Here is a 22,138-nt window from a genome sequence, read left to right on the forward strand (position 1 = left end):
CCGTGATTTATATTCGTTTTGGTGGTTCATAAAGTCTAGTGTTTGATTTTTACAAGTTTATTGACTTTTCTTGTGTTTATTTTTCCTTGGAGTCCAGTATTTCTGCTGTTAAAACGTTTTAACACTTAGTCAATAGCATCAATTAAAGTCCATGTTAAATATTCATGACATATAAGAAGGGAAAAACAGTATACTGTGTAAATGCAATGTCATATTGATGCTTTCCATGGGATAATGAGAAGAAGGTTGCGAACATGTTAAACGTAAATAAGTTGTGAGTTTCGTCTTGATAAATAATTGGTTACATGCTTAGATAGTGTCTGCTTTTATTTTCAATATTGGCCATGATTTGTCTGATTTTAATCGTCAAACAACAGTCTTTTATATGTAATGTAGATTTAGAAGTGTGATTTTCTTGTGTTACTCTCGAGGAGGTTTGTGATTCCATAGTTGGTCATATGAAGATCTGTGCTTCCAAAAAAACGCAGTAAGAACATTTTCTCATCCTGGTCTGATATGAATAGTAGATAATTGTATACTTATATTCAGCACTCGGAGGCATGCTTCTGCTCGCTCTTTAACAAAATGTGTACTAGTTCAGTGATAATGTGCGTTTTTATGTTTTATAATATAACTTTCCTCAGACGATTTATATTGATTGATGCCATGTGGGAAGGAATATGACAACTTGTATAAAACAAATCAAAATAGGTACCAGGATTGAAATTTATTATTACGCCATATACGTGTTTCGTCTACAAAAGACTCATCAGTGACGCTCGAATCCAAAAATGTCAAAAAGACCAAATAAAGTACGAAACTGAAGAGCATTGAGCACCAACAAGTCCTTAAAGTTTTGCCAAAGTACAGCTAAGGTATTCTATTTCTGAGGTAAAAAAGCCCTAGTAATTCATAAATATTTGTATATAAAGAAAATTAAGTCTTTTCAACATTGACAATTTGCACAGCTCGTTAATCCTGAATATTTTATATTTGCAGATTTGAAACAAATGATGACTGATATAATAAAAGGATACAAAACAGAAAAAGTAAAGGAACATCATAGGAAGACTAAACGCTCTAGTCACAATAACGATGAACATTTCGGTCTACACTCAAATCCTCAGATGGACCATTTTACCGGTCAACATTCAAACCCTCAAATGAATCATTTTGCAAGTCAACATTCAAATCCTCAAATCAACCATTTTCCAAGTCAACATTCAAATCCTCAAATGAATCATTTTCCTGGCCATGACTTCAATGCAAAATATAGGACAAACAAAGCTTCAAGTTTAAATGATTTTGTTGACACGGACAGTACCAGCTCAGTTCTAAATTTTTCTAAGGTATTTACAATAAGTGCAGATAAGACACATAAACGCAGACATGTTAACTCAAAGCTTGACAAGAAGGACACAAGATGCCAGAGAGACACTCAAACTCGTAGATTGAACATAAACTGACAACTCCTTGGCAATAAATAGAAAAGAAAAACAGACACATAATAGTATAAAAAATACACAATGAGTACAAATGGTTAGCAAGTATAATGACCTAGCAATAAACATGATAAATTAATAGAAAATTAAGGATAGACTCATGTGATCAACAATGTATACAATATCTACCTCGTATATACCAATAGTCTAACAAATAGTCCAAAGATCTATAATTTATCACTTGTATGAACATCTCACACAAATTATTTTCTATAATTATCTTTTTATTTTACTCCTTTTTGTAATTTGTTTAATAGAACAAATAACTTTGGGATTGAAAATTATTTCTAGATTATTTAATAGATTAAGACATATACGAGAAGAACAAAAAGTATAGTCAAACCATTGAATATTGATATGGCTATATCATTTTGTTACATCGAAAGGATCAGGAAATTATATAAATGAGACCCAATCACAAAATTACACGATCTTGTTATATGTATAGACTCAAATTAACATATTGCTCGTCCTTTGACAAAATACGATCATAGCTTTCATTACACATTTTTATTAAGTTGTAAGTGCTGTAGATATTCTTCAATTTTGTATGAAAAATCCGTAAAACATTTTCTAATTCAAAATTTTAATCTTATTCAAGCTTTTGACAACCGGAGATATGGTGCAAATGGTGGAAATGAAGTTTGAGCATCGCATGACAAACCGAATAACGAGAGAACAATTTCTAGACATCTGCCCGTCTGTAATATACAGTTTGTTGCAGCATTCAGAAATCAAAGACAAAGAAGATTTGGTAAAAGATCATGTCCCACCTTCAGCTCTTGAAAGTAGGTTGACAGTTACAGTTAATAAACACAGAAATGATTGTATAAAAAAAATAAACGTAAAATTATTCGAACAACATGTTTCTTGTTTGACATAAGATATAAGAAGTTACATCATTTAGCTTATGATGAATACACAGACAATAAAAAAATATCACACCATAAACTGGATAGCAAAGTCTTTCAGAAATACAGTCTGATGGTTTTGCTTAAGAATATATTATAAGTGGTATCGCTTTATCGTTTTAAATAACAAACGAATGCGGTCCACCGAAATCAAGCAAAACTAGAACTGCACTCGGTAAAATACACTTATTGTTTAGGTCAATATATACTAAGGCTTTTCTACCTCAGGCATAGATTACCTTAGCTGTATTTTCAAAACGTTTAGGAATTTTGGTCCTCTATTCTCTTCAACTAAATATCTATTTATCATTAAAGACCTCTTTCGTTAGCCAGTTGTACAAATAATATCAATTTTCAATCATGACATGTATATATATAACTGTTGTCCCCTGCTCACCACGAGGAGGTGGAAGTAGAATCTCTGGCAGGATATGTCAATTTAAAAGCACTATGTTCACGTTCTTTAAATTCAGAAGTTAAAACCTGATATAAAAGCACTCTGTTTAAACTAAAATAACGAATTAAAAATATATTTACAACATAAAAAACCATAAAAACGGAATATATGTATATTAAAATCATATATCTTGTCGAGTATTTATAGTCAAAACATCTTATATATTCCTTTCTAGTGATTTCTTCTCCTCTATATTTGTCGTAATTGTAAATAACGAAGTCCATCTTTTCTTTCTCTGGCTTATGTACTGATGTGGCATTTCTTAATTTAACACGTTACGGCCTGTATTTGTTCATGTCGGTGATGATAAAACAAGTTCAAGATATAGTACATGTACAAGTATCAATTCACCTGTGTTAAACTGTAAATGCAATAAGGAGCAAATGTAAAATCTGCGCAAATGAAAAATAGAAATTTTCAAAATTGGCGCAAATGTAATACACCTCACTGCTTGTGGAGATTTATTTCCCCGAGGCTATCACCAGCCGAGTAGTCAGCACTTTTGAGCTAACATGAATTATAATTGATATGGTTATATCTTAAATTAACTGTTTACAGTTAATTTTGAGTTTTTGAAATACTACAGCTTTTCTACCTCAGACATAGATTACCTTATCTGTATTTGGCAAAACTTTTAGGAATTTTGGCCCTCAATGTTATTTAACTTCGTTCTTTATTTGATCCTTTTATTTTTTTTGGATTCGAGCGTTACTAATGAGTTTTTTGTAGACGTAATGCGCGTCTGGCGTATATACAAAATTTTGTCCTGGCATCTATGATGAATTTATTTATAGGTCGATTTATGAAAAGCAAAGCTGTCATATCCCTTTAGAACTCTAATGAAGGGTAATTTCTACTAATTGAATATTAGTAATTTATACAATGTTAACACTTTTTTTTGTAGTATATGGATTTGGAACAGCAAGCGTTTTTGTTATCAGCTTGGCGTCGCTTGTTGGGGCTGTATTCGTCAAACTATCACAGAAGGTTATAAAAGACTATCTCATGGGAATGCTACTTTCACTGTCAGTCGGTTGCCTGGTTGGAGATGCCATTCTACATTTACTGTCTGAGGTAAATTGTCTTACTTTTTGGTTGAAAATTGCATTACAAGCATCTATATGCTTAGATAATAAAATAATTGTCAATTGGAAAAACGGTTAAATCTTGTATATAAGCTTTGGATTTCAAATATGTTGGCCACGAGCATCACTGAAGAGACATGTATTATCGAAATGAGCATCTGGTGCAAGAAAATTGGTACCGTTAAATTTCTTATAGCAGACAAAGGTAACAATAACTTTATAGTATAATAGTAATTATAGCAATATTTTGACCAATGAAAGCGCATGCAGATAAAACATGAAAAGCATTACAAATCAAAGATTTAAAATAATACCAGCGTCATACATCAGCGTATATCTCCGACGTACGCCGGGCGTGTTGAAAAAAATCGTGTACGCTGTCAATACGCTAGTTATTTTGGATGCATTTAACCTGTCAATCATATCTGTAACGTGTGCACCACGAACCTTTATCGTGTGCTGCGCGTACGAAGCACGTATGGTTGCGTATGCCTGTCGTTTGTCGTAGATGGAATGCACGCTACGTGCCCTTAACGTGTCTCAAACATAACTGCAGCGCGTTAACGCACTTTTAGCTTCTTATAACGTGCGTGTAGCGTACATGTATACACTAGACACACGCTTGAGCTAGATGAAATGTTTTATGCTGCATAAAAATTTCCCCGAGATATAGCGTTCACAAAGCGTATACCTTAGTATTGCGACGCACTTCAAACTTGCAACGCTCGTTTACCGATTGCTTAGTGTTCCTCTGGCGTGCAACTAACGTATACTGACTTTTATATGCCAATGTGTGATGCCGGCATAAGACGTACACATATTATTTGGTCATGTGCAAACGATGTTACTCTCAGTGTCATTTGGATGCTCTTCTACACTTTGTTCCTTAGTTTAACTGTTCGTAACGTGCATGTTTTGCACACTACTGTCGATAGAAAGGATAGTGACAATCAATAACACAAATCACATCTTCAATTTACCAAACCACATATTAGTAACGATGTTTATAGTTCAATAACATTAGATAATTTAATATTCGTGCAGATGCAAATTCCAAGATATTGGTTTTTCTGCAACGTTTTCTAAGCATTGTTTTCGCAAAATAGAATATTAAGAAAATGTAATAATAGTTTAACAAATAAAGAGTGAAAATTTGAAAAATATCATTCTGGCTTTGCGCTTTCATTTTTAACCTTTTTACATTGCTACCTTGTACAGTTAGATACATTAAAAAAAAGTTTGGCAAGAGTGCCTTTGAGACAACTCTCCATCCATGTCACAATGTTTTAAGAATTAAACAAGTATGTGTTATAGTACGGTCCACAACAAGGAGCGGTTGCTGACACCGAACAAAAAATCAAAGAGGGCCCAACAATTACTAGTGTAAAACCATTTAAAGAGGAAAACCAACGTGCTATTGTTAATTAAAAAAAAAAGAGAAACGAAAAAAAACTTATGAAACACATCAACTAAACATAACTACTGAGCCAGCTGTATTTGACTTCGGACAGGAGCAAATAAATGAAGCGGGTGTAAAAGTCACCATAATCTGAAGTGGTAGTGTAACATTAAAACATAGAAAGAAACACGTTACAATGTCAATTGAAATGGCCTATATGAAACTCAATCAAAAAAACATTTACAAAAACAAAACATACGCTGAACGATTAAATTTGATCTATGACACAACATAAAAACAATGAAAATAAAACAAGGTCAGATGAAAACAATATCAGACATATGTATGTGAAATATTTTATAAGTAGTGATGCATTTTTATATAACCGACAGTAGATTACTGAAAATGTAAAAGACGATGTTGTTTTTCTAATTCTCACCATTTGAAGTTCAAACTATATATCAATAGAGATATGTTGTTTTAACAGGCAAGTAAATTAAAGTACTTAAGTCATTTCTACACATTTCATTTCAGGTTTTAGCAGATGAAAGCAATGGAGAAAAGGCAAGAGTGACAGAGATTTTGACAAAACAATGCGCACTACTTGCTAGTATTTATGGGTTTTTCTTACTGGAACTGACATGTTCTTTTCTGAAAAGTAGCACAAAAGACAAGGTAGACCAAATAAATGTATACTAAAATGTTTGTTGGGGATGCTGTTTAAAACACAAATACGTAAAATTGATTTTAGTAGCACAATGACAGTGTACAGAATAGAAAAGCACAAGATTTGATATCGTTTCCTTTAAGGGTTTTTCATTTACTTTGTTGAAATATTGTCTAGTATATTATTATGATTATATGCATGACACTTATTTATATCTTAAAATTTCCTAAAGTTCTGCCAAATACAGCTAAGGTATTCTGAGGTAGAAAAGCCTTAGAATTCCAATGAGAAGCATAATAAGTAACAATTTATTTGTTTTTAAATATTTTAAATGATTTTGAAATGAGCTGATACTGTCTTCATATTTTCGAATCCAAAAAACATCTCGCAAGAACTTGTGCTAAACAATTAATTTGTATTCTCCATTTAAAATAAAGATTGACAGTTGTACTATTTACATATAGTTCAATTCACTACAACGGACAGAAATAAGTTGATTACATCTCAGATATAGTGACTTTTTTAGTACAAAGTTACTCCCACATTTGGTTATATATGTCCCTTTTGTTGATATTGATCGTAACGATCTCATGTCTTTTAAGGTGGTACCTTACACTACAGGGAGATAACTCTGTAAAATTAGCTGAACGTTTTAATTACGTTGTGTCTTGAGGGAATATTTAGCTTCTCGATGATCAAAATAAGTATGTCAAACTGCTATATAACCAGTGTATTTTTTCTGACAAGACAATTGGTTAAATTATTTTGAAATTTTTATATTTTTGTCAAAGGGTCAAAGTAAATACTCTGTTAAATTAAATGAAAATTAAGTTTAGTGAAAATGTTCGGTACCACCTTAAATCATTTACATTCTAATAAAAGTAGTTGGATTTTAGTGTATCCTTGTAAATCTAGAAATATGTTCGGACGCAAGAAAGTAATCGAGAACAATTTTAATTTAACCGCTGTTTATTCTTGGTTTACAGAAAGACGATGATTACCAATGCCAAAACGAAGAGAACCAAACTAAAGGTCAAAGAGAAAAAGGTATTTTGTAATGGTAGCAGTCTTTATAAAAATGAAGATGTGGTATGATTGCCAATGAAACAACTGTCCACGAGAGACCAAAATGACACAGATATTAGCAACTATAGGTCACCGTACGACCTTTAACAATGAGAAAAGCCAATACCGTATAGTCAGCTATAAAAGGCCCAGATATGACAATGTAAAACAATTCAAACGAGAAAACTAACGGCCTTATTTATATAAAAAAAAATGAACGAAAAACAAATATGTAACACATAAACAAACGACAACCACTAAATTACAGGCTCCTGACTTGGGACAGGCACATGCATAAATACTGTGGCGGGGTTAAACATTTTAGGGGGATCCCAACCCTCCTCCTAAACTGGGACAGTGGTTTAACAGTTCAGCATAAGAACAAACTATAAAAATCAGTTGAAAAAGGCTGAACTCATCAGATGGACAAAAATAATGGTCGAAGTGGCCGGTTAAGTTTGTTTACTTCGGTGATTCTTTACAAAATAAATAAAATTTAGGATCGAAACTTGCATTCATAACAAGTTTTGTTTGTTTGTTCTGTTTGCATCGTGTCTGTTTTATTCACCCCCCCCCCCCTTTCTATAAAACTTGTAGCATTATTTCGACATCAAAGCAAGAAGTTCTGAAAAAAAAATGAAACAGGTAAAAGAGTAACTACATGTAGTTGAAGAAAGGAATGTTAATTGAATACTGACAAAGAATGGAACAATAGTTTTGCCTTTAAAATTGCAGATAAATCTGCCCTTGCTTGGATGGTGATAGTAGGGGACGCCATACATAATTTTGCAGATGGTCTTGCTATAGGCGCTGCCTTCAGTAAAGACATAACAGTTGGTTTATCTACCTCAATAGCTGTGTTTTGCCATGAATTACCCCATGAGTTAGGTTTGTTATTTTTTTTTATTTATTAGAGACAAAAATAGCTAAGAAAGAATCTTTTCGGCAGCGTTTCAGGGATGGCATGAATTGTCAACTTATTGTTTCTATATTTGTATAAATATATATTTTTTGAATACTCTTTCGGAAATTTTGGGGACCTCAGTGATTTTTAACTCCGTGCTTTTCGCCTTTTTAATTCTATTGATTCAATTGTCACTGATTAGTATTTGTAGACAAAACGCGCACATGTCGGCGCACGGCATGTTAATCCTGGTAACTCTTATGATTTATATAACAAATTGTCCTGACTGCCTCAGCATAATAGCATATAAAATACTCGAAGCTTGAATTCTAATTACTCACTATTTCAAAAAGAGACGAAATATACCTGACGGTAATTCAAACTCATTAGTCGAAAATGAACTGAACATTTAATGAGAAAGACAAGTTACATAACACAAACACATGATAGAAATATTTCAGGTAGAGCTACAGGGAATGCTCTTAAGTGTTCCAGAAGGGTAAGCACATCCTTATCTATATGTGGCACCCGTTGTGTTGTTCTTTTTAATACAAACCCGGTGATAAGTGTTAAGCTGAAATTCACATTCAGAAAAAAGGTTGACGGGATTGTTATAACGTTTCAATTTTATTCTGAGTCATCTTCGAAACATATTTTCCATTACGATTAATCAAATCGTAAAGCCGTCCAATATTTTGTCGAAGAGTGTACAAATGACAGTTTTATCAAGATGATTGTTATTAAAATGAAAAGGCTATTCTCTGAGCAACTGATTTGAAGTAGAAAAATTATGTTTTCCTTATGTTCATTGAAAAGTATTTTACTAAATATAAGCGGAGAAAATTCTGAGTACATTTGAACCACCTTTAATCCGATGACTTTCCATATTTATAAGTATTTCGTTCTTCTTGCAGGAGATTTTGCAGCCTTAGTGTCTAGCGGTTTGTCTATCAAAAGAGCCATGGTTTTGAATTTCATTTCAAGTCTGACAGCGTTTTTAGGGTTATATATAGGCATACTAGCAAGCTCAAATGATGTTGCTAGATCCTGGATATTCTCAGCTGGTGCAGGCATGTTCATTTATGTGGCCTTAGCAAACTTAGTAAGTATAACGTTTTTGTTTATGTTTTTGGTGACTGTGGTAAAAGTAATTATTTACACTATCATTAGCAATTAAACACAGTAGTTGAAGTTCAAACGACGCAAGTAGTTCGATCTCAATCTTTAATGATTTAAATTGCTAAAGTTCTCATTGGATTTATGTAGTTTTCTCTTGATACAAATAAATAATAGTTTATAAAATTACTTAGTACGTATAACACCTTTTTTGATGGCCGTGGTATTAGTAATACTCTTACACTATCATTAACAATTCGACACAACAGTTTAAGTTTAAACAACGCACGTAGTAGGTGCTTGTGATTCTTATCAATTATTACATTAATCGCAAGTTTTCCTGCCGAAGTTAAGCCAATTGTTCTATGAATATAACAGTTTATTTCCAATATATAAAATGGCTACCTAGATAGCTATGGGTACCGATTGGGCCCTTAAACAAAACCAGCAACAAACAAATTATTTACTATAAAAAAGATTATATTCTTTGAAAAAAAGAGTGGGCATTCAGTAAAACTAAAATATTCTCATAATGTAAACACGGTTTTATAAAAGACAACGATTCGAAAAACATGATTAATGTGTTTTAAGTAATCGACGACTAAAATGATTAGAAGGAAATGAGACCATTCAAAAAATCTGTGATAGGTCTCTTTTCAAACAAAACATCAAATCCGATCATGTACAAATTTATTTATAAACATAACAAAGTTGGTCAGCGAATGTTTTGAACTCTGTTATTTGTAATTGTATACCATACTCGCCATATATTCAAAATAAAATATTTTTAGTCAACTGCAAATGTCGATTATGTTTTCGCAATGTCTTATAATTGATGCCAAAAGTCAACTGTGTTACTGGCATCATCTTTCAAAAGTGGTATTATTAAACTATAATTTGTTGACGCTATTAGTTATAAACTTTAACAATATCAAATTGCATACCATGCACCTTATTGAGTAACCAGTCAACATCGGTCAAATAAGGATTTATAAAAGCTAACTTTTGTCTGTGAAAGGTAACTGAAAACCCTAACGAATGCGTTGTCTGTATTTTAAGCCCTCCTTAAGCGCAACATTTGATATCAAATATAATTTAATTTTCCATTTTTTTTAAATCAACTCATCATATATACCGGAACCTAATTTTGTAACCCGAATTTGTCTACAAAAGACCCATCAATGACGCTCAAATTTTACAAGTTTCAGAAGGTTAACCAAAGGAAGAAATTGAACGGCATTGAAAACCTTCAATTTTGAAAGGTTTTACAGGTTCGGTAATCTATTCAGGATATATTTTATTGGATTATTTTTTATTTCTTTTATTAAACTTGAAAATGGAAACAGCCAAACTTAATTTATTCCTTTTTGGTTTTTTTTTCAGATTCCAGAAGTACTGAGCTATTTCAAAAGAATACCAAATTTGTGTATGTTTCTGTCGTTGAACTTCGGACTATTATTCGGCTACGTCTCAATGTTGCTTTTGGCTATATACGAGGCAGATTTTAAATTACCATAAATCTGTGTAAATATTAGACTATCTAGCAGACATTATTCGTCCATAAAACAAATACTCAATGAAAGTTACACTCCATTTCCTTTGTTGGAAAATGTGCTAATGCATTGGTCCGTTTACACACTATCAAAATCTTATTAACTTATAACTCAGAAATTAAATTTCATTTTTGTAATTATTTGTGTACATGTTTAGACTTTCCCTCTGGTATCGTTCGTCCCTCTTTTAGGGTGTCGATTTCTCAAACATCTGCTTGAGATCCACAGCTTGTCTCAAATGCATTTGAATGAATAAGGGCACAGCTTTGCATATCAGAATATGGTTCCAGTCTTATCTACTGTATTGAATAATTGTACAGCTTCCTATTCATCTGAACAAGGTCTTAATATAATGTGATAATGTTGTATCTAGTGGTACCTGCCAAGATTGTACTTAATCGTATGTTAATATAATGTACCTAGTGTTATGTTTTAAGTGAGGACTTAGTGCTATGCTATAATAATGTACGTTTCATTGAGTAATTGTACAGGCGTTTTTATTCATCTGTCTGAGTACGTAATCCATAAAGTTCAGAATGTGTCTTATGTTATGTTATAAATATGAATTTAGTGCTATGCTATAAGAATGTATCTTGCGAAGTCTGATTAAGGTTAAAATGCTATGTTATCATATGATTTCTAGTGGTACCTAACAAGAATATACTTAATCTTTTGATATAATAATGTTCATAGTATTATGTTTTTACTAAGAACTTAGTGCTATGCTATAAGAACGTACGTTTGAATGAGTACGTGTGCAGTTTTTCTTTCATCTGATTGAGTACTATAGTTAAAAAGTTCATAATGTGTCTTGTCCTGTGTTATGTTATAAGAATGTACTAAGTGCTATGCTATACGAATGTATCGTGCAAAGTCTTTAACGAAATAAGTAACAACACACATTCTCATACATAAGATTGAGAAAGGATACACCAAAATTGATCGTTTATTTTCGATTTATGAGTTTGACTTTACCTCTGGTATCGTTCGTCCCTCTTTTAGGGTGACGTGTTTTCAAACATCTACCTGAGACCCACAGCTTGTCTCAAATGCATTTAAATGAGTGCTGTTACAACTTTGCATATCAGAATACATTTACAATCTTATCTACTGTATTGAGTAATTGTACAGCTTCCTATTCATCTGAACAAGGTCTAAATATAATGTGATAGCATTTTATCTATTGACACCCTCCAAGAATGTACTTAATCTTATGTTAATATAATGTATCTAGTGTTATGTTTTTAAGTGAGAACTTAGTGCTATGCTATAATAATATACGTTTCATTGAGTAATTGTACAGTTTTTTTTTATTCATCTGTCTGAGTACTAAAACTATAAAGTTCAGAATGTGTCTTATGTTATGTTATAAATATGAACTTAGTGCTATGCTATAAGAATGTATCTTGCGAAATCTTTAACGAAATAAGTAAGAATACACCTTCTCAGACATAAGATTGAGAAAGGATACAAAATATGTGTCTGTATGGCTTAGGGTGAAGCGTTCTCAAACATCTGCCTGAGATCCCAAGCTTGTCTCAAAGGCATCTGAATGAGAAAGGGCACTGCTTTGCAAACATATCAGAATATGGTTCCAGTCTTATCTACAGTTTATTGAGTAATTGTAAAGCTTCTCATTCGTCTGATTAAGGTTAAAATGCTATGTTATCATATGATTTCTAGTGGTACCTAACAAGAATGTACTTAATCTTTTGATATAATAATGTACATTGTATTATGTTTTTACTAAGAACTTAGTGCTATGCTATAAGAACGTACGTTTGAATGAGTACGTGTGCAGTTTTTCTTTCATCTGATTGAGTACTATAGTTAAAAAGTTCATAATGTGTCTTGTCCTGTGTTATGTTATAAGAATGTACTAAGTGCTATGCTATACGAATGTATCTTGCAAAGTCTTTAACGAAATAAGTAACAACACACATTCTCATACATAAGATTGAGAAAGGATACACCAAATCTGTCTGTTTGACCATTTGTGAGTAGCAACATTGCACCAGCACCTGCATACGATGTGTATATCTCATAATTGACACGCCATTCCCGTGTTTGCATTTCCTATCATGATGTTCTTGATACAAGGTTGTTATTCACAATGAAGCTTTTAAATCAAGAGTTCGAAATGGAGAATTTTAAATCCTATCTTAGTTAATTTTACGAACGCAATCACGACTTGGTTGACAGTTATGGAATAACCGTTTAACAAAATGATATCGGATAGGTTTCTTACGTCGTAACTACAATCCCCTTCCCTTTCATAAATGTGGCATACCGCATTCTACTATTTACCGGATTTGTTAAATCATAAGCAATACGACGGGTGCCATATGTGAAGCAGGATCTGCTTACACTTCTGGAGCACCTGAGATCACCCCTAGTTTTTGTTGGGGTTCGTGTTGTTTATTCTTTAGTTTTCAATGTTGTGCTATGTGTAATATTGTTTGTCCGTTTGTCCTTTTTATTTATAGGCATGTAGTTGATCGTTTATTTTCGATTTATGAGTTTGACTTTACCTCTGGTATCGTTCGTCCCTCTTTTAGGGTGAGGTGTTCTCAAACATCTACCTGAGATCAACAGCTTGTCTCAAATGCATTTAAATGCGTGATGTTACAACTTTGCATATCAGAATACAGTTACAATCTTATCTACTGTATTGAGTAATTGTACAGCTTCCTATTCATCTGAAGAAGGTCTAATATAATGTGATAGCATTTTATATATTATTATCCTCCAAGAATGTACTTAATCTACTGTTAATATAATGTACCAAGTGTTATGTTTTTAAGTGAGAACTTAGTGCTATGCTATAATAATATACGTTTCATTGAGTAATTGTACAGGGTTTTTTTATTCATCTGTCTGAGTACTAAAACTATAAAGTTCAGAATGTGTCTTATGTTATGTTATAAATATGAACTTAGTGCTATGCTATAAGAATGTATCTTGCGAAATCTTTAACGAAATAAGTAAGAATACACCTTCTCAGACATAAGATTGAGAAAGGATACAACATATGTGTCTGTATGGCTTAGGGTGAAGCTTTCTCAAACATCTGCCTGAGATCCCAAGCTTGTCTCAAATGCATCTGAATGAGTAAGGGCACTGCTTTGCAAACATATCAGAATATGGTTCCTGTCTAATCTACAGTTTATTGAGTAATTGTAAAGCTTCTCATTCGTCTGATTAAGGTTAAAATGCTATGTTATCATATGATTTCTAGTGGTACCTAACAAGAATGTACTTAATCTTTTGATATAATAATGTACATTGTATTATGTTTTTACTAAGAACTTAGTGCTATGCTATAAGAATGTACGTTTGAATGAGTACGTGTGCAGTTTTTCTTTCATCTGATTGAGTACTATAGTTAAAAAGTTCATAATGTGTCTTGTCCTGTGTTATGTTATAAGAATGTACTTAGTGCTATGCTATACGAATGTATCTTGCAAAATATTTAACGAAATAAGTAACAACACACATTATCATACATAAGGTTGAGAAAGGATACACCAAATGTGTCTGTTTGGCCATTTCTGAGTAGCAACATTGCACCAGCACCTGCATACGATGTGTATATCTCCAAATTGACACGCCATTCCCGTATTTGCATTTCCTATCATGATGGTCTTGATACAGGGTTGTTATTCACAATATAGCTATTAAATCAAGAGTTCGAAATGGTGAAGTTCAAATCATATCTTAGTTAATTTTACGACCGCAATCACGAGTTGGTTGACCGTTATGGAATAACCGTTTCACAAATGATATCGGATAGGTTTCTCACGTCGTAACTACAATCCCCTTCCCTTTCATAAATGTGGCATACCGCGTTATACTATTCACCAGATTTGTTAAATCATAAGCAAAACGACGGGTGCCATATGTAGAGCAGGATCTGCTTACACTTCTGGAGCACCTGAGATCACCCCTAGTTTTTGTTGGGGTTCGTGTTGTTTATTCTTTAGTTTTCAATGTTGTGCTATGTGTAATATTGTTTGTTTGTTTGTCCTTTTTATTTTTAGGCATGTAGTTGATCGTTTATTTTCGATTAATGAGTTTGACTTTACCTCTGGTATCGTTCGTCCCTCTTTTAGGGTGACGTGTTCTCAAACATCTACCTGAGATCCACAGCTTGTCTCAAATGCATTTTAATGAGTGATGTTACAACTTTGCATATCAGAATACAGTTACAATCTTATCTACTGTATTGAGTAATTGTACAGCTTCCTATTCATCTGAACAAGGTCTAAATATAATGTGATAGCATTTTATATATTATTATCCTCCAAGAATGTACTTAATCTACTGTTAATATATTGTACCTAGTGTTATATTTTTAAGTGAGAACTTAGTGCTATGCTAAAATAATGTACGTTTCATTAAGTAATTGTACAGGGTTTTTTTATTCACCTGTCTGAGTACAAAAACTATAAAGTTCAGAATGTGTCTTATGTTATGTTATAAATATGAACTTAGTGCTATGCTATAAGAATGTATCTTGCGAAATCTTTAACGAAATAAGTAAGAATACACCTTCTCAGACATAAGATTGAGAAAGGATACAACATATGTGTCTGTATGGCTTAGGGTGAAGCTTTCTCAAACATCTGCCTGAGATCCCAAGCTTGTCTCAAATGCATCTGAATGAGTAAGGGCACTGCTTTGCAAACATATCAGAATATGGTTCCTGTCTAATCTACAGTTTATTGAGTAATTGTAAAGCTTCTCATTCGTCTGATTAAGGTTAAAATGCTATGTTATCATATGATTTCTAGTGGTACCTAACAAGAATGTACTTAATCTTTTGATATAATAATGTACATTGTATTATGGTTTTACTAAGAACTTAGTGCTATGCTATAAGAATGTACGTTTGAATGAGTACGTGTGCAGTTTTTCTTTCATCTGATTGAGTACTATAGTTAAAAAGTTCATAATGTGTCTTGTCCTGTGTTATGTTATAAGAATGTACTTAGTGCTATGCTATACGAATGTATCTTGCAAAATATTTAACGAAATAAGTAACAACACACATTCTCATACATAAGGTTGAGAAAGGATACACCAAATGTGTCTGTTTGACCATTTCTGAGTAGCAACATTGCACCAGCACCTGCATACGATGTGTATATCTCCAAATTGACACGCCATTCCCGTATTTGCATTTCCTATCATGATGGTCTTGATACAGGGTTGTTATTCACAATATAGCTATTAAATCAAGAGTTCGAAATGGTGAAGTTCAAATCATATCTTAGTTAATTTTACGACCGCAATCACGAGTTGGTTGACCGTTATGGAATAACCGTTTCACAAATGATATCGGATAGGTTTCTCACGTCGTAACTACAATCCCCTTCCCTTTCATAAATGTGGCATACCGCGTTATACTTTTTACCAGATTTGTTAAATCATAAGCAAAACGACGGGTGCCATATGTAGAGCAGGATCTGCTTACACTTCTGGAGCACCTGAGATCACCCCTAGTTTTTGTTGGGGTTCGTGTTGTTTATTCTTTAGTTTTCAATGTTGTGCTATGTGTAATATTGTTTGTTTGTTTGTCCTTTTTATTTTTAGGCATGTAGTTGATCGTTTATTTTCGATTAATGAGTTTGACTTTACCTCTGGTATCGTTCGTCCCTCTTTTAGGGTGACGTGTTCTCAAACATCTACCTGAGATCCACAGCTTGTCTCAAATGCATTTTAATGAGTGATGTTACAACTTTGCATATCAGAATACAGTTACAATCTTATCTACTGTATTGAGTAATTGTACAGCTTCCTATTCATCTGAACAAGGTCTAAATATAATGTGATAGCATTTTATATATTATTATCCTCCAAGAATGTACTTAATCTTATGTTAATATGTTGTACCTAGTGTTATATTTTTAAGTGAGAACTTAGTGCTATGCTAAAATAATGTACGTTTCATTAAGTAATTGTACAGGGTTTTTTTATTCACCTGTCTGAGTACAAAAACTATAAAGTTCAGAATGTGTCTTATGTTATGTTATAAATATGAACTTAGTGCTATGCTATAAGAATGTATCTTGCGAAATCTTTAACGAAATAAGTAAGAATACACCTTCTCAGACATAAGATTGAGAAAGGATACAACATATGTGTCTGTATGGCTTAGGGTGAAGCTTTCTCAAACATCTGCCTGAGATCCCAAGCTTGTCTCAAATGCATCTGAATGAGTAAGGGCACTGCTTTGCAAACATATCAGAATATGGTTCCTGTCTAATCTACAGTTTATTGAGTAATTGTAAAGCTTCTCATTCGTCTGATTAAGGTTAAAATGCTATGTTATCATATGATTTCTAGTGGTACCTAACAAGAATGTACTTAATCTTTTGATATAATAATGTACATTGTATTATGTTTTTACTAAGAACTTAGTGCTATGCTATAAGAATGTACGTTTTAATGAGTACGTGTGCAGTTTTTCTTTCATCTGATTGCGTACTATAGTTAAAAAGTTCATAATGTGTCCTGTCCTGTGTTATGTTATAAGAATGTACTTAGTGCTATGCTATACGAATGTATCTTGCAAAATATTTAACGAAATAAGTAACAACACACATTCTCATACATAAGGTTGAGAAAGGATACACCAAATGTGTCTGTTTGACCATTTCTGAGTAGCAACATTGCACCAGCACCTGCATACGATGTGTATATCTCCAAATTGACACGCCATTCCCGTATTTGCATTTCCTATCATGATGGTCTTGATACAGGGTTGTTATTCACAATATAGCTATTAAATCAAGAGTTCGAAATGGTGAAGTTCAAATCATATCTTAGTTAATTTTACGACCGCAATCACGAGTTGGTTGACCGTTATGGAATAACCGTTTCACAAATGATATCGGATAGGTTTCTCACGTCGTAACTACAATCCCCTTCCCTTTCATAAATGTGGCATACCGCGTTATACTATTTACCAGATTTGTTAAATCATAAGCAAAACGACGGGTGCCATATGTAGAGCAGGATCTGCTTACACCTCTGGAGCACCTGAGATAACCCCTAGTTTTTGTTGGGGTTCGTGTTGTTTATTCTTTAGTTTTCAATGTTGTGCTATGTGTAATATTGTTTGTTTGTTTGTCCTTTTTATTTTTAGGCATGTAGTTGATCGTTTATTTTCGATTAATGAGTTTGACTTTACCTCTGGTATCGTTCGTCCCTCTTTTAGGGTGACGTGTTCTCAAACATCTACATGAGATCCACAGCTTGTCTCAAATGCATTTTAATGAGTGATGTTACAACTTTGCATATCAGAATACAGTTACAATCTTATCTACTGTATTGAGTAATTGTACAGCTTCCTATTCATCTGAACAAGGTCTAAATATAATGTGATAGCATTTTATATATTATTATCCTCCAAGAATGTACTTAATCTTATGTTAATATATTGTACCTAGTGTTATATTTTTAAGTGAGAACTTAGTGCTATGCTAAAATAATGTACGTTTCATTAAGTAATTGTACAGGGTTTTTTTATTCACCTGTCTGAGTACAAAAACTATAAAGTTCAGAATGTGTCTTATGTTATGTTATAAATATGAACTTAGTGCTATGCTATAAGAATGTATCTTGCGAAATCTTTAACGAAATAAGTAAGAATACACCTTCTCAGACATAAGATTGAGAAAGGATACAACATATGTGTCTGTATGGCTTAGGGTGAAGCTTTCTCAAACATCTGCCTGAGATCCCAAGCTTGTCTCAAATGCATCTGAATGAGTAAGGGCACTGCTTTGCAAACATATCAGAATATGGTTCCTGTCTAATCTACAGTTTATTGAGTAATTGTAAAGCTTCTCATTCGTCTGATTAAGGTTAAAATGCTATGTTATCATATGATTTCTAGTGGTACCTAACAAGAATGTACTTAATCTTTTGATATAATAATGTACATTGTATTATGGTTTTACTAAGAACTTAGTGCTATGCTATAAGAATGTACGTTTGAATGAGTACGTGTGCAGTTTTTCTTTCATCTGATTGCGTACTATAGTTAAAAAGTTCATAATGTGTCCTGTCCTGTGTTATGTTATAAGAATGTACTTAGTGCTATGCTATACGAATGTATCTTGCAAAATATTTAACGAAATAAGTAACAACACACATTCTCATACATAAGGTTGAGAAAGGATACACCAAATGTGTCTGTTTGACCATTTCTGAGTAGCAACATTGCACCAGCACCTGCATACGATGTGTATATCTCCAAATTGACACGCCATTCACGTATTTGCATTTCCTATCATGATGGTCTTGATACAGGGTTGTTATTCACAATATAGCTATTAAATCAAGAGTTCGAAATGGTGAAGTTCAAATCATATCTTAGTTAATTTTACGACCGCAATCACGAGTTGGTTGACCGTTATGGAATAAACGTTTTACAAATAATATCGGATAGGTTTCTTACGTCGTAAGTACAATCCCCTTCCCTTTCATAAATGTGGCATACCGAATTATACTATTTACCGGATTTTTTAAATCATAAGCAATTCGACGGGTACCACATGTGGGGCAGGATCTGCTTAAACTTCTGGAGCACCTGAGATCATCCGTAGTTTTTGTTGGGGTTCGTGTTGTTTATTCTTTAGTTTTTAATGTTGTGCCATGTGTACTATTGTTTGTCCGTTTGTCCTGTATATTTTTGGGCATGTAGCTGATCGTTTATTTTCGATTTATCAGTTTGACTTTCCCTCTGGTATCGTTCGTCCCTCTTTTAGGGTTACGTTTTCTCAAACATCTGCTTGAGATTCACAGCTTGTCGCAAATGCATTTATATGAGTTATGTCACAACTTTGCATATCAGAATATGATTACAGTCTTATCTACTGAATTGAGTAATTTTACAGCTTCCTATTCATCTGAACAAGGTATAAATATAATGTGATAGCGTTTTATCTAGTGATACCCTCCAAGAATGTACGTAATCTTATGTTAATATAATGTACCTAGTGTTAAGTTTTTAAGTGAGAACTTAGTGCTATGCTAAAATAATGTACGTTTCATTAAGTAATTGTACAGGTTTTTTTTATTCACCTGTCTGAGTACTAAAACTTTAAAGTTCAGAATGGGTCTCATTTTATGTTATAAATAAGAACTATAAGAATGTATCTTGCGAAATCTTTAACGAAATAAGTAAGAATACACCTTCTCAGACATAAGATTGAGAAAGGATACAACATATGTGTATGTATGGCTTAGGGTGAAGCTTTCTCAAACATCTGCCTGAGATCCCAAGCTTGTCTCAAATGCATCTGAATCAGTAAGGGCACTGCTTTGCAAACATATCAGAATATGGTTCCAGTATAATCTACAGTTTATTGAGTAATTGTAAAGCTTCTCATTCGTCTGATTAAGGTTAAAATGCTATGTTATCATATGATTTCTAGTGGTACCTAACAAGAAGGTACTTAATCTTTTGATACAAAAATGTAAATTGTATTATGTTTTTACTAAGAACTTAGTGCTATGCTATAAGAATGTACGTTTGAATGAGTACGTGTGCAGTTTTTCTTTCATCTGATTGAGTACTAAAGTTAAAAAGTTCAGAATGTGTTTTGTCCTGTGTTATGTTATAAGAATGTAATTAGTGCTATATATGCTATACGAATGTATCTTGCAAAATATTTAACGAAATAAGTAACAACAAACCTTCTCATACATAAGGTTGAGAAAGGATACACAAAATGTGTCTGTTTGACCATTTCTGAGTAGCAACATTGCATGAGCACCTGCATACGATGTGTATATCTCCCAATTGATACGATATTCCCGTGCTTGCATTTCCTATCATGATGTTTTTGGTAGAGGGTTGTTATTCACAATAAATCTATTAAATCAAGAGTTCGAAATGGTGAGGTTTAAATCATATCTTAGTAACATTTACGAACGCCATCACGAGTTGGTTGACCGTACTTGAATAACCGTTTCACAAATGATATCGGATATCTTCCTTGTGTCGTAAATACAGTCCCCTTCCCTTTCATAAATGTGGCATACCGAATTATACTATTTATCGGATTTGTTATCTCATAAGCAACAAGAAGGGTGCAACATGTGGATCATGATCTGCTTACCCTTCTGGAGCACCTGAGATCACCCGTAGATTTGATCCCTGCGCCCTTTTTGCTTGGAATTTCTTTTGGCAAAATAATTAACCCTAATAGATTTCGTGAACTTTTCCATTTTCCGAGTATATATTTTTATGCGACAATTTTTTACTTATAAATATATTGTCGCTGGTATTTACTGATTATGTCAAAGTCATGTGATACGCTATTGTGGAGTTGACTAGTTAGTAAAAAAAACGTCACTCAGGCATTTTTTAATTCAAATTACAGTAACACATTGCTTAGGCTACGGATGACAACCATTATACCTACATGAACAAATAAACTCATCATAGATACTAGGACTAAATTAAGTATATACACCAGATGCGCGTTTCGTCTACAAAAGACTCATCAGTGACGCTCGTATCCTAAAAAGTTAAAAAGGCCAAAAAAAAATTACGAATTTGAAGAGCATTGAGGACCAAAATACCTCAAAATTTTGCCAAATACAGCTAAAGTAATTCATGCCTCAGGTAGAAAAACGACGTAGAATTGAGCAAAATGTAGTGACTTCTATTTCGCAATTCAACCAAACAGAAAGTAATACTCTTACACACTCTCATGGAAAAATTCCACAGTAGTATTATTTACATACGAAAACGCCAAAGCCTAGTTTAAAAGGACATGATAGTTGAATAAAAAGATCCAGTCAATATAAGCTCTAGATAGATTTTAAGTCTAAGGTACGAACAATTCAATTTGAGGAGGTGGTCTAAGGTATTTGAGAGAAAAAAATCTGACTCTGATTTTTGCTTAAAACAAGAATTCTTGTCGTATCTGGATTAAAAACAATAATCTTGTCCACTTTTGTGCTAATAGGAACGAAAATGTCCAACAGAATTAATTAGCATTAAATGAAAAAGATGACTAAAAGATCTGCGCATTTATTTCAGACCGGGGTTTGCATGCCTGACCGGACCGTCTGTTTCGCAAAACTGATATATTGAATACTTTTTCCCAAGACCAGACTGCAACCTGCCTGATGACTGAGGCATTCATGTCTCAATGTGTAGACAGTCATTCATAAATTCGTTGTCATTTCAGACTCTTTCGTAGACATTGGTTGATTTTGGTAACCTTCTCTTCTCCTTATTTTGTGAGTGAAACATATTAATTTGACTTTTTTAGCTTGTGTCGGTTATTGTAAATTTCATCGAATATCCCGACTGTTTCTTGTTTGTAAGGTAATGGTAACTTAATACACAACAAACGAGACTGTTTCGTATCTACTTTTTACTGACAAGTCCCATGTCAAATATATAAGTACACAGCTTTGAATCAATACTATCACTTTATGATAAACAAATAAT

General features: G+C 33.1%; 1 protein-coding gene across 1 annotated transcript; it reads left to right on the forward strand.

Moving 5' to 3' along the window:
• Nucleotides 1–3,832: 3,832 nt before the first annotated feature.
• LOC134699808 (zinc transporter ZIP12-like) lies at nucleotides 3,833–10,667 on the forward strand. Its single transcript, XM_063561223.1, has 6 exons — nucleotides 3,833–3,944; nucleotides 5,889–6,029; nucleotides 7,008–7,068; nucleotides 7,822–7,974; nucleotides 8,905–9,092; nucleotides 10,490–10,667. The coding sequence occupies exons 1-6, from the start codon at nucleotides 3,876–3,878 to the stop codon at nucleotides 10,622–10,624; spliced, it is 747 nt and encodes a 248-aa protein (XP_063417293.1). The 5' UTR covers nucleotides 3,833–3,875; the 3' UTR covers nucleotides 10,625–10,667.
• Nucleotides 10,668–22,138: the final 11,471 nt, after the last annotated feature.

The sequence above is a fragment of the Mytilus trossulus genome, unplaced genomic scaffold, assembly GCF_036588685.1.
Source record: "Mytilus trossulus isolate FHL-02 unplaced genomic scaffold, PNRI_Mtr1.1.1.hap1 h1tg000085l___fragment_1__unscaffolded, whole genome shotgun sequence".
Lineage (NCBI taxonomy): Eukaryota > Metazoa > Mollusca > Bivalvia > Mytilida > Mytilidae > Mytilus > Mytilus trossulus.

What these genes read in the sequence shown, in the direction of transcription:
- LOC134699808 (XM_063561223.1), top strand. Translation starts at nt 3,876, where the DNA reads ATGGGAATGCTACTTTCACTGTCAGTCGGTTGCCTGGTTGGAGATGCC. An exon ending in TTCTACATTTACTGTCTGAG is followed by an intron (nt 3,945 to 5,888) that starts GTAAATTGTCTT and finishes ATTTCATTTCAG; the next exon opens with GTTTTAGCAGATGAAAGCAA. An exon ending in TGAATTACCCCATGAGTTAG is followed by an intron (nt 7,975 to 8,904) that starts GTTTGTTATTTT and finishes TTCTTCTTGCAG; the next exon opens with GAGATTTTGCAGCCTTAGTG.